General features: G+C 37.8%; 1 protein-coding gene across 2 annotated transcripts; it reads right to left on the reverse strand.

The window, feature by feature from the left end:
* Window positions 1–4458: 4458 nt before the first annotated feature.
* On the reverse strand, window positions 4459–16089 carry LOC136224016 (N-carbamoylputrescine amidase). 2 transcript variants are annotated; one of them, XM_066012224.1, is made up of 9 exons: window positions 15806–16089; window positions 14856–14904; window positions 13151–13242; window positions 6436–6587; window positions 6316–6362; window positions 6185–6218; window positions 5181–5368; window positions 4976–5072; window positions 4459–4889 (listed from the first exon to the last, which is right to left on the reverse strand). In XM_066012224.1, exons 1-9 carry the CDS (start codon window positions 15895–15897, stop codon window positions 4714–4716), a joined length of 927 nt encoding a protein of 308 aa, XP_065868296.1. In that variant the 5' UTR covers window positions 15898–16089; the 3' UTR covers window positions 4459–4713. The 2 variants fall into 2 exon arrangements, with proteins under 2 accessions (XP_065868296.1, XP_065868297.1); XM_066012225.1 differs by having other exon boundaries at window positions 5202–5368; window positions 15806–16088.
* Window positions 16090–16787: the final 698 nt, after the last annotated feature.

A 16787-nucleotide genomic window follows, 5' to 3' on the forward strand; every position in this document is an offset into this window, starting at 1 on the left:
TCTTACTAATAAGCCCCAATCACTCCCTCTCCATTTCCGATGTGGGATTCGGTTCATTCCTATCCCCATCGCCATCCCTTAGGGCCGCTCCTTGCTCAGGCCTTCTACCCCGGCGCCACCCTCTCTGGACCGGGTCGTTACAGGCCCACCAGCTTCCGCCTGGTTCGTCCCCGAACCACACATCGTACGTGGAGAGTCGGCTTTGATACCAATTGTAACACCCTGGTCCAATACCATGTAGATATTGTCCGCTCTGGCCCAATTCCAACACATTGGGCCTCACGGCTTTAAAACGCGTCTGCATGTATTGGATTCTCATCTTACTAATAAGCCCCAATCACTCCCTCTCCATTTCTGATGTGGGATTCGGTTCATTCATGTCCCCATCGCCATCCCTTAGGGCCGCTCCTTGCTCAGGCCTTCTACCCCGGCGCCACCCTCTCCGGACCGGGTCGTTACAGGCCCACCAGCTTCCGCCTGGTTCGTCCCCGAACCACACATCGTACGTGGAGAGTCGGCTCTGATACCAATTGTAACACCCTGTTCCAATACCATGTAGATATTTTTCGCTCTGGCCCAATTCCAACACATTGGGCCTCACGGCTTTAAAACGCGTCTGCATGTATTGGATTCTCATCTTATTGTAACACCCTGTTCCAATACCATGTAGATATTGTCCGCTCTGGCCCAATTCCAACACATTGGGCCTCACGGCTTTAAAACGCGTCTGCATGTATTGGATTCTCATCTTACTAATAAGCCCCAATCACTCCCTCTCCATTTCCGATGTGGGATTCGGTTCATTCCTGTCAATGATGACAACAATTTTTGAAGAAATGACTGAGTTTGTAAACTGCAAAAGGCACATCTGTTATTTGCGAGCTTTTAAACCATTATCATTGTCTTTGTAAATCGATCAAACCAAAAGATTTATTTTATACTTTTTGAAAAACAAATTAAATTGGCATCTCGAGGCTTATGATTTTGTCGATTTTACTGATTAAGTTTCTCATCTTTCAACTTAACATATTGAGTCGTCGATCAAGTATAACAACATACTGTGACAAGTCAAGGATTCACTGAAAGGTGGTGCTTATTGTGATCTATGGATGCTAAATTGATATCTTTGAACTGTTTTTACATATTAAAAATTGAAGCCTCATTCACAACTTGCATGGAAGTTTTGGCGTTTTCCATCGACCAGTGGGTGCTAGATGATAAGATTCACGACTGAAAAAACAGTTTCATGAATTATTTCTGAAATTGATTTAACTTGCCAATATTAGAAGTAAATTTGCTCTTTCTTGCCTATATTAAAGTGTAAAATTGCATTTTTATAAATATTAAAGATAAAATTGCTCCTAACTATCAGTAATTTTACATCTTATCCCATTTAATAACGACCAACTACTGGAAATGTTTTGCCAATAATTTCAATGACAGAAATACATCAAATTCTAGTCCTAGGCCAATAAAATTTGAGATTGAACTTATTGGCAATGTCGTCTTATTTAGACATGAATAACGTCGATTCAAATTTCGATATATGATGCTGATGTGGCATTACTTTAGTTGTTCAAACCGTCCTAATCAGGATTCCGACATCAAAATAATTGAAAACTAGCCAAATATGTTAAAGAAAATAAAACTTTAACCATTTTATTTCACAAATTGAAGTTTCGCAACCATAATGAAACTTTACCAGTAATTGAGTGAATGAGTTGTTGTATAGTAACCGTGTTATGTAATTTGTATATTCTTTACGATTATATAGACAAATAGCATTATCTGATTTTAGTGTATTGAGTCACGTATCTTTTATCTCAATACATTGAACCCTACTCTTATTTTTTTTTATCGCATTAAACTCAAGATGATCAGAAAAATCAGTTATCATATAACCCAATCAAAAGCGTTATTAACTTCATTTGCGTTCGAAAATTGAATTTTAACTAGTTCGGAAGTATTTTTTTTTTATATATACGTGTGATGTGGTTATAGAGAAACTGTAAAAACCTTATTTAGAACTGTAAAACATATAATTTCAGTCAAAAATAAAAGGGTTAAGGTACAAAAATACCCTTAACTTTTAGGTCAGGAGTAATTTTACCCCTAACATCTAAAATGGTGCAATTTTACCCCTAATGTTAGAAGCCAACAACAATTTTACCCCTAATGTTGATAAATTGGATCAATTTGAGAAATAATTCATCAAACTGTCTTCTCTGTCATGAATCTTGTTATGTACACTTCACACATGTGTCATTTTATAAGTAACAAATCACAAACATATGTTAGAATGTGAAAAAAAAAATGTCTTTTTGTACGAATTGGACAAAAAAAATCACCAAATTTATAAATATTAATCTCCAATTCTATTATTAAATTATGAAAAACATAAAATCCTTTTTTTTAGAACGAAATGTTATGCAATTGGTACAAAATAAGGAACAAAAATATCCATATTTTATAATAGTGTTTGAAATTGACCCAATTTATCAACGTTAGGGATAAAATTGCTCATGGCTTCCAACAATAGGGGTAAAATTGCATCATTTTAGACGTTAGAGGTAAAATTGCTCCTGATCCAAAACGCTAGGGGTATTTTTGCACCTTAACCCAAAATAAAATGATGGCTTAATACATCATTTGCCTCCTAAACTTGTCCAAAAAGCTTGACTGGCCCCCTGAACTTTCAAAGTGTTCCGATAGCCCCCCAACTTGCATAAAATGTTCAGGTAGCCTTCTGAATTTGAGCAAAATGTAATCAATTGATCACTCAATTGCAAAAAAAAAAAAAGTAAGTTAAATGCGGAAGATGTATTGCACGAGTCTTAAAAAAAAAAGTAAAATGACCAATATCAGGGTATATAGTTCTAATATTAAAGAAGACACGTTTTATCGTTGAGCAAGTAATAACTTTATTTTTAATCTATTTTTGAATTATGTAATAATATTCTAAGATGCGTATAGTACCTCTCTCGCATTTAACTTACTTTATTACGATCAAGTAATCAATTAATTACATTTTACACAAGTTCAGGAAGCTAACTGAATATTTTATGCAAGTTGAGGAGGCTATCGTTATGTTAATAAAGTTTTATGTTCATGTCAAACGGAATCATATCAAACGGATTATCTCTGTAAATTGTAACCACATTGTCGTGTAAGAAATTAAGGGACTCTAAAGACAAGGATGACAAACTTTTGGGACCACATTTTATCTCTTTGCATTGGCATCCAAAATTACACAAACAATGGTACAGGCAACCTTACAGATAACCTTACAGATGAGATGAGAAACCTCTAATGGATACTTGTGGACCACACTGTACTAATATGTGTGGTAGCTATAGTGCCATGCTTAAAAGGGAAAAAAGTAAGGAAAGTAAGAAAAGGGAAAAGGGTAAAATGGTCATTGAAGTTTGGAGTCGGTTTCAAAAAAAATCATTGAACTTCATTTTGAAATTTGCTTTTTTATTTCAAACAGGAAAAATTACTCGAATATTAATGCGAAAACCACATTGAAAAGAACTCCGCTAATTATAACATGACAGCCACGTAGCAACCATTAAAAAAATATATATATTTTTATATTATATGACGGTTCAAGCAGTTCAATTAAGTAAATAATAAATATAATTTTTTTATGTCATCTGACTATGACTATCACGCCGTGTGTAAAAGTTAATCATTTTCTATGGCTAAAATTAATTTATTGAAATAAAAAAAGCCTTTAAACCTATGTTGCACGGAAACAGACACCGGAAAACATTATTTCTAAAAAAAATATAACTAGAAAACAGTATTGGAAACGGAAAAAAAAAAAAAAAACAGACACGAAACGCCGGTGAAGGAGAGTTTCCGTGCAACATAGTTTAAACCATATGTAGCCCCTAAAGTTACCCATTTTGATCACTTTGCCCTCCGAAATTAAGAGACAATCCATTAGCCACTACAATTCCCTAAGAATGACATAACACGCCCTTTATTTTTCCTCAATTGGAGAAGATTTTGACCACTCGCCTTTCGATTGACTTCTCATATACAATGTGGTTTTCGCTTACATTTACTCCTTAGAACATATTTTGCAATAGCTTCTCTAAACTTATACGACCTTTGAAATATCAACCCGAAAGGCTACGTTGCAAATTTTTATAAAATGAAAAGCCACATTGCATTGAGAAGTCAACTGAAAGGTGAGTGGTTCTCACAGGTCAGAATCTTCTCCGATTGAGGAAAAATAAAGGACACATTATGTCACTTTCAAGGAGTTTGAGGGGCAAAACGATCAAAATGGACAACTTTAGGGGGCTTCGTATGGTTTAGGCCAAATAAAAATGAAAATTCAATGACTTCATTGAAAAAAATAAAATAAAGTTTAGTAACCTTTTCAAACTAACTCTAAACTTCAGTGACCATTAGCGCAATTAACCAAAAGGAAAAGGAAGAGCCAAATAAAATGAAAGGAACACTGCAATAACAAAGGGCTTAGGTTCATTCAATACACCTACATAATTGCCTTAATTTATTCAAGAGAATATTTTAGAATTTTTTTTGTATCTATAATCAGGGCCGGACCGATACTATGGCTTTGGGGCCTTAGATTTTGGCCGCCGTTAAAATCCCAAGCCAACAACCCCTTTTAAAATTTTGGTCTCCTGTAACTTTATCCTGTGTCCGCCCCAGGCTATAATGAAAGGAAAAACAAGTTCAAAGGCTAGGATTTTTGCCATCTAATGTTAACAGAACCTTGTATAACTCGGGGCGTCGATCCCGGAATATGCCCCAGCTATGTCGCTTTGATTTGATTTTGTCTAGATCAAACTCGGCAACAAGAACCGCCTCCTCTTTGTCATCTGCAGTTGCAACTATTTCTCCAGTTGGTCCTGCACATTATATCGGATTTTACGTGTAAAGTTACTCGAACGACATGCTAGAATCCTTTTAAAAATAAGTAAACAGAGCAGCATACCTGCTATAAATGAATTCCCATAAAATGTGATCTTGCTCTCCCCGTGCTCTGTCTGGATTATTTCCTTCCCTACCCGATTAGAAGCCACCAGAGGTACCTGATTTCATAAACACCGATAAAACGCTCGGTCGTTTTCAAAGCTCGGGGGGCAATCGGCTTTTACAGCCCTGTGTATGGATTAAGCCAACAAAATGTGCTTGCTTACCAGAAAAATGTGCTTGCTTACCAGATTAGCCCCAGCATGACCCTGCATCACACGCTTCCAGTGATCGCGGGAATCAAGCCCCTCATCTTGAGGTTCAGAGCCGATAGCAGTGGGGTAAAATAATATCTCTGCACCTTGCAGAACCATAGCTCGGGCTCCCTCTGGAAACCACTGATCCCAGCAGATAGCTGATGCAAAATCAGGAGAAGAAATGCGTTTATCAACAGATGAAAACATCTGAATGCAGTAAATTATACTAGACATGTACATGGTCAAGAAAACATAATGATTAGCAAGCACCCTAAAAACATGATTAGGACTACCCTACGTTACATGGAAATGTCAACGGATATGGAAACTGAAGCGGAAACGGACAGTAAGAGAGGATATTTGTAAGAAATATAGGAAACGCAAACATGGAGAAATGTGTAAATAATAAAAATACATCACATCATAGAAAATAAGTTTCTAAATTCTAAGAAACTGAGTTTCCAATTTTCTTAAATATGTAAATGTGACCCGAACCATCGTACAAGTTTCTGAGAGCTTCAGTCTCAACGTTTCCCGAAATGTGGAACGCTTTAAAATTACAGTTTCCGTGCAACATAGACATGTACATGATCTACAAAACATAATGATTAGCAAGCAAGCGAAAAACATGATTAGGACTATCATATGTTACATGGAAAGGTAAACGGATATGGAAACTGAAGCGGAAACGGACATTAAGAAAATATTAGAGATTCATTGAACATGTGATTAGCATTGATTTACTTCTGAAAACGCATAACATCATAGAAACAAGTTTCCAATTTTCTTAAATGATGGAAATGTGACCCAAACCGTTTCATACAAGTTTCCGAGAGCTTCAGTCTCCGAAATATTTTAACGTGGAACGCTTTAAAATTACAGTTTCCGTGCAACATAGGGACTAACATAATTTTAACATATATGAGAAGAATAATAAAAGGCTACCAGTAAGGAGAGGGTAAAGAACTCCTTACCAATTCCAATTTTCGTGAATTTAGTATCGAAAACCTGTTTAGAAAATGGATCAAGAAGTAAATTAGTGAAATGCAACAAATTTCAAATTATAAGCTATGGCGTTCTTATAGTGAAACATTTAAGAACCAACCTTGAAGCCGGTGTCGCCAGGATTGAAGTAGAACTTTTCCTGATAACCTGAAATCAAATGAAAATTGTTGGAAGAAAGTGCAAAAGTTACAAGTTCTTTAATATTGAGAACACTAAATACCTGGTCCATCTGGAATATGAGACTTCCTATAAAGCCCTAAGTCCGTGCCATCAGCGTCGATTACGGCTACGGAATTGTAATGAGCATTATTTGCTTCTTCAAAGAAGCTGACAGGTATAACCACACCCAATTCTTTGGCCAGTTTTTGCATCCTGCACATTAAACAACAAATTAAATCATTCATATGCACTGTTATTAGAATCTTACGATTCTCGAATCAAATCGTACGATTCGATTCAGCTCTATTTCGAGCCAAATCGACAGGGTGAATCTAAATTATAACAAAATCTTATGATTCGAATCGCGAATCATACGATTTGATTCGATTCAGCTCTATTTCGAGCCGTATCTTCATCACGGTTCAACAAAAACTTCAACAACACTAACTACCAAATCCACTCTCCTTTAGTCCGATTGTTATTTATCAAGTTATCAACTTAAACTAGTTTCATTCCATCATTATCAAGTTGACAACAAGGTAAAGGAACAGAGTCAAAAGCTCAAACTCTCCATCTCCACTAAGTTATTAAACAGAGTCCAATTTGTGAATTAGTTTTGTTAGGATTGCATTTGCATTAGATTTGAATTTTAGGTACTTGGTTGATATGATTTCTTTTTGGGTAAATAATTTATTAGTCATTACCTTTTTATGTAACACACTGTTTAGTCCATTTGTTTTGAAAAACATATTATAAGGTCCCTATCTTTTGGCAATATTAACTCGTTGGTCCTTTTGTCTATTTCTTTTAGATTTTTAACCGAACATTTCTTAGCTTTCTGGACAGCCATAGTACAATACAAAATGGCCATGTTACTCTGTTATTTTCTGTTTCTGTTTATGCCAAATATAACGGTTAAAAATCTAAAAAAATAGACAGAAGGACCAAAGAGTTAACTGTTACAAAAGATAGGGACCTTATAATGTGTTTCTCAAAATAAGGGGACTAATAAATTATTTACCCTTTCCTTTTTTACATTAAAATTGCATTTCTAGACTAATATGTGATACTCCCTCCATTCCATTATATAAGTCATTCTAGGGTGTTTCACATAACTTAAGAAATACAATTAATATAGAATCAAATTAATAAATTTACATTGTTTAACTTAAGATGAGAGATATTTTGAGTTCAAACATGATAAATATTTATTTTTTATAATATTATGAATTTGAAACGAGTCACGATTCACAAAATGTTTATTTGGATTCACGAGTCGAATCTTGATGTACAACTATGTTCATATGTGATGATAGGTCTCCGGTTTTTAAGTTCAATTCATTTCAGAACAAACCTTATCAATTTCTTTAACAGGAATTTGTTTCATATAATCCAGATTAATCAAGTTATTAGCAATTAAATTGGTATTTTAGTTTTATCTAGCACTTATATCAAGTTGAATTCGATATTGCCAGACATGAAAACCTATTAATTAGGCCTAAGGCTTAGCCTACTAAAGTCAATTGACCCTTCCAACTTTAAAAATGACCGATTAGCCCTTTGAAGTTGCTTAAATGACATGATTAACCCCCCCAAGTGCTACGTGGCAAAGAAAGAGGAGATTTAAACAAATTGAAGCACGTATCACTTTAAGCAAGTTTAGAGGGGGCAATAGGTCAATTGAAGTCATTTAAGGGGACCAAGAGGTCAAATTAAGCAAGTTCAGGGTGCCAACATATCACTTTAAACAAGTTTAAGGAGTTCATCAAAGTTCGGGGGACAATCAGTTTTCATGGCCAACTTAAAGGGGATAGTTAGTTATTAAATGTGCATTGCGCACTAAGGCACAAGGAGGTCCCGAGCCTTGGCGCAAGGCACAACGTTGCGCCTGAGCGACATAAGGCGCACTAAAAGAATAATATTACATAAAACCATAAATGATAAGATTTAAAATATGAGAAATGATAAATTCTAAAATCAAAATGTAGTAACATGACAATATTGTTAATCATAAAGTTTGACATTTGATGAACTCTATATTCTAATGTTCAACTAAATAGTAAATACTAAGTTGACTAATAGTTGTTTCTCATCGAACGTCTCCAAATTCATCTTCAAGGATCTCATCCTTTTCATACATACACATCTACAGAGTGAGTTTTCCATTGTGCATCTGCGTCTCTTCAGAGTTTTTCAATCTTTATTTGCTGTTTATTTTGGACGATAGATGTGTCTAATCAAATGGTACAAATTAAAACCTAACAAAATCATAAAAAATCCGGGTAAATTACACCCATGGCCACTGAACTTTACTCATTTTCACGGTATGACCACTAAACTTCAAAACGTAACATAAAAGCCACTCAACTTTACACTTTGTAACATTATGGCCGCTAAACTTCAATCAACACCTCAAAACCGTTTGACGACCTCAAAATAAAAAAATGTCAATGATTAAGTGGGTTACTAAACCTAGCCACTAATTCCCACCTCTAGCCCCTAGAATTGACCGAACTACCCTTTGCACTAAATTTCAAAAAATCCAAAACCTCTCAAGAACCCTAAACGTTTTTTGCTCAAATCCGGACAACACATTGAGCCCAATCATGGATGGCGACAGAAGACGTAAAGGAAAAGATAAAGTGGTAAGATTCACCGCTTTATTTCGTTGAATTCGAGCTCGTAACGAAATCTCTGTTGTTTGTTTTGAATTCGCCAGAATCGCAGGTCGGGCGTATGAGTATCACGCCCGACCTGTGGTTCGGGCGTATGAGTATCACGCCCTACCAATGGTGAGGGCGTGATAGCCATATGCCCTCACCAACGGTAGGGCGTGATACTCATACGCCCGAACCGCTGGGAGGGCGTGGTGATATCACGCCCGAACCATTGGCAGGGCGTGATACTCATACGCCCTACCAATGGTTCGGGCGTGATTCCCTTACGCCCACGTGGATTTTTAGCATGATTTTAGTTTAATTTTAGTATAGTATTAGCATGATTTTTACAATTTTATTAATTTAGGGTAATTTTATAAATTTAGTATAAATTGATTAAAACTTTAGTATAATTTATTATAATTTTATAATTATAGTATATTTACAATTTTATTAATTTAGTATAATTTTTTTATGTAGACGGAGCGGCCTACTAGGGGTGGAAAATCCATCCCGTCATCTGCTCGTCGTCTAGATATGGACGACGAGGATGATACACCACGCCAAACGAGATTGCGTGGTGTAGATGTATCTAGTCGTAGGCTGAGAGGGGCTGCGACGGAGCAGTTGAGGAGGGGGCCGATTGCGGATCAGGCCGATATTCATGGCTCAGAGGGGGCGACTGATTTTGATGACAGAGAGCCCGGTAGCGATTCTTTGCAGGACTACCTGGATGTGGCAGCCCGGGCAGTGCGACAGTCCGCTGTTGCACATGATCGCGAGGTTGAGGAGAGCGATGAGCAGCCGACCCCGGGGAGACAGCCGACCCAGCGCGTAGGAGGTCGTTTTGCGGGTACAGGTATTTTTTAGTATAATTTAGTATTTTTTAGTATAATTTAGTATAATTTAGTATTTTTTAGTATAATCTAGTATAATTTAGTATAATTTAGTATTTTTGAGTATAATCTAGTATTTTTAGTATAATTTAGTATTTTTGAGTATAATTTAGTATTTTTGAGTATAATCTAGTATAATTTAGTATAATTTTGTATAATTTTATAATTATCAGGGACAAGCAAACGTTCCAAAGGTATTGAGGACGAGAGCTGGGTAGTTACTGGACCGGTTGCAGGTGGTCCCGTTGATGGTTCCGTGATTCCTAGTTTTCTAGGACATGTTGCCTCACGGATGTTGGGAGGAGAGATTCGGTCGTTTCTGACATGCTACAACAGATCAGCAGCATGCCGAGATTTGTGTCAGTGGTTTTTAGGTGCGTCACCCGAGGTAAGAATAATATAGTGTGTCAACATTTATTGTAATTCGTATTTTTAACTATAAACATACAAAACATTCTGTAATTTTATAATTTTATGTGTCATTTTACAGCTGAGGGAGATGATCGAGAGGACTGGTTTGTCCCACCTTCCACGTGCCATGTTCAGGAACCTCGACACTCCGCTATTGACTGCGTTCGTGGAGCGGTGGCAGCCCGATACGAACTCCTTCCACATGCCGTTCGGTGAGATGACTATCCAGCCGCATGATGTGTGGCACATTCTTCGGATCCCGATCGACGGTCCGATGGTGTCCGAGTCTCCCCCTGTTGACTCGCTTCATGCCATGTGCATGATGATGTTTGGGGTGAGTCAGGCTGAGCTTCTGTTGCCGACTAGTCGTTTATGGTCAGGTGGAGGTGTATTTGTTGCGGCTGTACAGAGGCTACTCGGTGAGGGTAGGGATGACACTACTCGGGCAGTGGCGTGGATGTGGCTTATGCTTGGATCCACTCTGTTTGTTGACAAGAGTGGAGATAGGATTAGGCCCGCCCATCTTCATGAGGTTTACAGCGGTGTCAGCGGGACAGCTGGACTATCATGGGGGTCTGCCACACTAGCCATGTTGTACCGGCAGCTGGGGATAGCGAGCAGAGGAGATTGCTCCGGTATATGCGGATGTTTGACCCTACTGCAGGCATGGATATATGAGTATTTTCCGGTTTTCCGTCCGCATAGAGGAGCTCACCTGATCCCAGCTGACCATGCCCGTGCACTGAGATGGGAGGTCGGGGTCCCAGGCAAGACGACCGCCCGACTAGATACCTTTCGGGGGCAGCTGGATCGTATGACGGCGGCAGAGGTATTTTATAAAATTCTAGAATTTATTTAATTATTATTTATAGTATATTATTTTTTTATTGAGTATTATTTTTTTCCAGGTGACGTGGTTGCCTTATGGTCCTGTCACTGATGATGATCGGCTTCGGGTGTCCTACGCCGGTTGGATACGGTGTAGAGACATCGTCGAGCCGTATATGCCCGACCGAGCGCTGCGACAGGTCGGATATACTCAGCCTATCCCAGCTGAGCGTATTAGACCTGATAAAGCAGTACGACCATGGAAGTCGTTATCGTACAAGCTCACGCATTCCTTAGTCACAGTTGAGGACACCTGGCGGAGATTTCCATCGGCTCGGGGCATTGATCGGAAGAGATGCCGGCCAGTCGGATACGATCCCACTGCCTGTGATCCTGCTTATATGGATTGGTATATGCAGTATTCGCATCCCCATCTCCTTCATGCACCACAGGCTGGACCGGTACAGCATACTCGCGCCAACAGCGAATTGGTAAGTTTATTATTTTTTAATATTATTATTTTGTATTGGTTTATATGTGTTTAATTTTAAATATTTATTTATTGATTTTTTTTGCAGTGGGTTAGCTGGTTGTGGCGTGTCACCCAACTAGCGGCTACCCACCGATCTGACGAGGATGTTCCACGCATTAAGAGGGAGATGGATGAGTTTATGGATGCGTGGCGTCGGGCGAACTAGATTATTTTTTTTTTTTATAACTTCATACATTTGAACACTTTTTGTTGTATATATTAAGTTTATAAATGTTTATGTTTATTAATGTTTATTTTAATTTTTATGTTTTTAAATTTTTTTTGTTAAGTACATTTAACGGACTATTTACGGGTTTAACGGCCTATATACGGGATACATAAGCTATTTTTTTTTGCTCTCTCGATACACGGGCGTGTGAAGATCACGCCTTCCCATGTGGCCGGGCGTGATAGCCCTACGCCTCACCGAGTGGTCGGGCGTGATACTCATACGTCCGACCACTCGGTGAGGCGTAGGGCTATCACGCCCGGCCACACGGGAAGGCGTGATCTTCACACGCCCCACCATGTGGTGAGGCGTGATATCCGTACGCCCTTACATCGAGAGAGGAAAAAAAATAGATTTTTCCACCCCAAAACCTATGAAAGGGTAATTTCGTCCTTTCACGGGGCTAGGGGTGGGAAAATGGGGCTGGGTTTAACAACACCCATGATTAATGATATTCTAAGTAAATATTTTAATTCTTCAAAATTTTCGTTTTGAGGTCATATAGGTGTTGTTTGGTTAGGAGAGAGACTGAATTTTTAGAGAGATAAAGCTTCAAGAACATGATTTTCGAAAATAAAATGTGTGATTTCATGGTAATGTCATTCTAAACAACTTTCAAAACCATAGAAATAAAAATATATTAATTTAATCAATATATAAATAGTATAAATTTAAAAATTAATGTGATATATGCAGTGTTAAAGAAAAAGGCCGCCTAGGCGCTCAAAATTGAAATCCCTTCCGATTTTTCCCACCTAGGCCCTCTGGACCTTTTTGTCCCCCTGGGTGTTTTAGTGGCCATAATGTTAGAAAGTGTAAAGTTCAGTGGCTTTTATATTACGTTTTGAAATTTAGTGGCCATACCGTGAAAATGAGTAAAGTTCAGTAGCCATGGGTGTATTTTACCCCAAAATTCCTAAAAAAAAAACATGTGACAAATAGGCATGCCATGGTGCACCTCTTATAACCACAGCTAGGCGCACAAAGGTTCGCCTTTGAGGGTGCTAAGGCACTCAGTCTAGTGTCTTGAGAGCCTGGAGCCCGAGGCACGACTTTAACAACTATGTTGAAGGGGATGTGTATGTTTTATGCCTTTTCTTTCAGGTTCAGTCAGGTCATCTCAGATTTAGAATAGATTAGTAACGGTTAGATTCTTACCCTTCAACTTCAAAAATGGACATGTTTGCAAAAAACACAACAATGCTTTATTATTTTACATTTACCTCAAAATTGTAGGATGGCCTTTATAAGGCTTAGCTCTCTGAAAGAAATCTTCTCTTTGTGCTTGACAGAAGTAATAGCCCTCAAATAGTTCCTGGACAAGAATATTAAAAATGGCGAAAATTAACACATCATAACAAATGTTACAGACTAGATTTTCAAATCTTCAGCATTATGATAATAGGCAGGGGGGACGCAGGGTAAAGCTACAGAGGGGCCAAAATTTTAAAGACGGTTGCGGGCTGGGCTGGGGGAGCTGGGGATTTTGACGGCGCCAAAATCCTTCACCCACCATACTAATATGTATTTTTTGGCTGGCTGGGGGGCCAAGGCTCCAGCCATAGTGTCGGTCCGCCCCTGATAATAGGCCAACAAATATTAATGGAAGTTGAACTATCTTACAATCACCAGCCCAGATAGTGCCTTCCCAGTAGTGTTGTAACCCGAGTCAAATCATCTCCTATAACTTCACATTGGTATGCCATCAATCATATTCAGAGGTATGTAAAATGGTATGCCTTCAGTCAGGGCGGAGACAGGCTCCCCCTATCCGCTTTAATCATCCCTAACAAGGATGGCTCCGGCCCCCTGTCCCCAGAAGATTGGGGTTGGGTTGGGGGTGGCAAGTTAGCATGAAATTTATATATATATATATATATATATATATATATATATGCAAGTATAAAATTAGCCCCCGGCATAGCAATTCTGTATTTGCCACTGCCTCCAATCATGTTCTGAGATATGTAAAAATGTGCTCTAGGACATGGTATCTGTCAGGTATGAGCTGACAGAAAGAATTTGTAGAATAGGAATAGAAGAATGTGAAAGGAGAGAATACAGAAATAGAATAAAAGAGAGAGAAGAGGAAATAGGTAGGAAATTTCTTAATTCATCAATGGTACCTGCCCATTACAGAAGCAATAGCTAATATAGAAAATGATAGTACTGCTGACATCACAGACAGTACTATTCCACAGCTGTACTATCCACAGCTGGCATAACAAACTAACAACTAACAAATTCCTCATCATTGCAAATAACAAACTAGCAGCTAATCAAAATGCAAACAGAATAAAGGCATAACAATTAATAAAGCAATTAACCAACATAACTAACTTGAAAGGCTAATTTCAAGCCTAGTCCTTCAACTTCCTGCGTTGAGACGTGACAGTATCAGAGCCCCTTATATTCAATGTTAGGTCACCCATGAATATTTTGGTCAAGCTCCACGATGTTTTGGACGTGAGGTATTGTTTTAGATATCCCAAATTGCTTAAATAGGTCAATCCTCATCCCTTGAGGTTAGTTTAAAGATGAGTTAGGCATTTGTTTACATAAAAAGGGCGGCCCGGTCGCATTACGCGTCCCCGCTGAGCGAGGGTCCGGGGAGGGGTCCCACCACAAGGGTGTATTGGGGGCAAGCCTTCCCTTGCCAATTTAATTGGCAAGAGGCCGCTCCTAAGACTCGAACCCGTGACCTCAGGTCACACGGCAAGACATGATATCTCAAAATAAAGTCATTTGTTTACATACTCCAAGAAAAACACTTGACATAAATAAAGTCACGAATCAAAATCTCAAGACATGATATCTCGCATTTGCAGGAAAAAGTGAAGTTTTTTGAAGCTAAAGACAAAATGAAAACTAAAAGATACCACAACCATATCAGTCAGAATATACATTCCTTTTATGAGTAGCTCATACCTGAATGAGAATGATATTTGCTCCTTTCACATGAGCATCTCTAACCAGCCTGCAGAGAATGAGAGAAGAAGGCTGCTTAGAAACATAAAACTTAATACCACTAATCATGAGGTCCAAGCATTTGGTTCTTTTCCTTTTTTGCTCATTTTTGCTGTTTCTAGAGTTGTAATCGAGCCGAGTTTTGGCCTGCTCACGCTCAGCTCATCATAAAATTGACGAGCTCAAGCTCAACATTATATTTGTGAGCTGCTCGCAAGCTTGTTCACGAGCTTTGCTTGTGAGCAGCTCATTAATTCTGTTCATAAACTCCGCTTTATGTTCATTTGAAATTTCTTTAACACAAAACTACAAATTTTGAAACCTACAAAACTAAGTTGTTTTACATTTCCCCCTTGTAGAAATACTATTATTAAAAAATAATCAAACCAAGCTTGGTCATGAGAGTGTTCATGAACATTATAATTGAGCTTGTTCATGAACCTATAACCGAGTTGAGTATAGAGCCAAACGCCGAGCCGCTCATGAGCAGCGCGACTCTTACAGCCCTAACTGTTTCACTCTAAAACTAGATATAGATATAAGTTGTTTGGTTAGGTTAGATTTCAGAAACAGCTCCCTAACCACAAACACAGCAGTAAAAAGTTGAACCAAACAGTCCCTGAAATTACATTCAATTTAACTGCTATGGAACAATGATACGAAGTGAAATATCACCAACCAAATGGATAATTGAAAATAATGAGCAACAACATCATCACAGCTCGAAAACAACACTAAATTGATAAAAATTCGAAGCCTTAGCAGAGATTAAATATACAATATTGTGCTTAATAAAACCCAAATTCAAGCTCTCCCCAGAACAATAGTGATCAAATCGTGCAAAATTAACCTACATAATCAAATGCAAAATACCCAAAACGCACAAAATGAGAAGTTTAATTAAATTGGACCTTTCGGCGGTGGCGACATTAGTGGAGACATCATCAGTGCAAGCGAATTGCAGAGCGGAGACAGTTACTTCTCTCGTTTTTCCTCCCTCCATCTTAAATTGGATTGTTAAAAAACGCAGTTTTCTCTTTATTTAAAAGCCCGACCACCGTGAATAGGCGGCGGGTGATAGCTGATTGAGCAGGGGAAGCAAGTGAGGCGCAGACAGAGAAAATGGAGCGAGCCTGAGCCTAATCCTAATACATATATAATTGGCAGGTGATAAACGGTGGAGCTGTAAAGTTTGACTGTCACCTGACTGGTTTTATTCCATGTTTGATTCGCCAATTTCCAAACTTTCCTTTCTTTTGAATTAATAGCCCAAATGGTCCATCAAGTTGTCAGACACGACTATTTTAACCCAACTTAAAATTTAGGTATCTAAATTGCTAATATTTGACAACAAATCGAAGGGGTAAATTACACCTACGGCCAATGAATTTTATCTATTTTAATATTATGACTATTTAACTTTAATTCTTAACGATATGACTATTGAACTTTACATTTTTTAACACCGGTGACCATTCAACTTTAACTAACTCCTCAAAATGACTGTTAACGACCTAAAAAGAAAATATTCAAGAATTAAAATTGTTCAAAACAACATTTACCATGAAATCAAATTTTTTATTTTTTAAAATCACATTTTTTGGAGCTTTTTATCTCTAAACATTCACTCTCTCCTAACTAATCAACACCTAAATAACCTTAAAATGAAATTTTTCAAAAGTTAAAGTTTCTTAGAATATCAATCATGCTTTGAATTTTTTAATTTGAGACCGTCAACGATCCTAGACGTTGAGTGGCCATCGGTATTAAAAATGTAAAGTTTAATGGTCATATTGTTAAGAATTTGAAGTTCAGTGAACATAATGCTAAAATGGGTAAAGTTCAGTGGTCATTGATGTAATTTATACCCAAATCGAAGGGTCATTTTCACAT

Source organism: Euphorbia lathyris, chromosome 3, assembly GCF_963576675.1.
Source record: "Euphorbia lathyris chromosome 3, ddEupLath1.1, whole genome shotgun sequence".
NCBI lineage: Eukaryota > Viridiplantae > Streptophyta > Magnoliopsida > Malpighiales > Euphorbiaceae > Euphorbia > Euphorbia lathyris.

Excerpts from the sequence above, each read along its gene's own strand:
- LOC136224016 (XM_066012224.1), bottom strand. The coding sequence starts at position 15,897 with ATGGAGGGAGGAAAAACGAGAGAAGTAACTGTCTCCGCTCTGCAATTC. Across the intron at positions 14,905-15,805 it reads AATGTCGCCACCGCCGAAAG|GCTGGTTAGAGATGCTCATG; the intron begins GTCCAATTTAAT and ends CATTCTCTGCAG. Across the intron at positions 6,588-13,150 it reads GGCCATCCTACAATTTTGAG|GATGCAAAAACTGGCCAAAG; the intron begins GTAAATGTAAAA and ends TTTAATGTGCAG.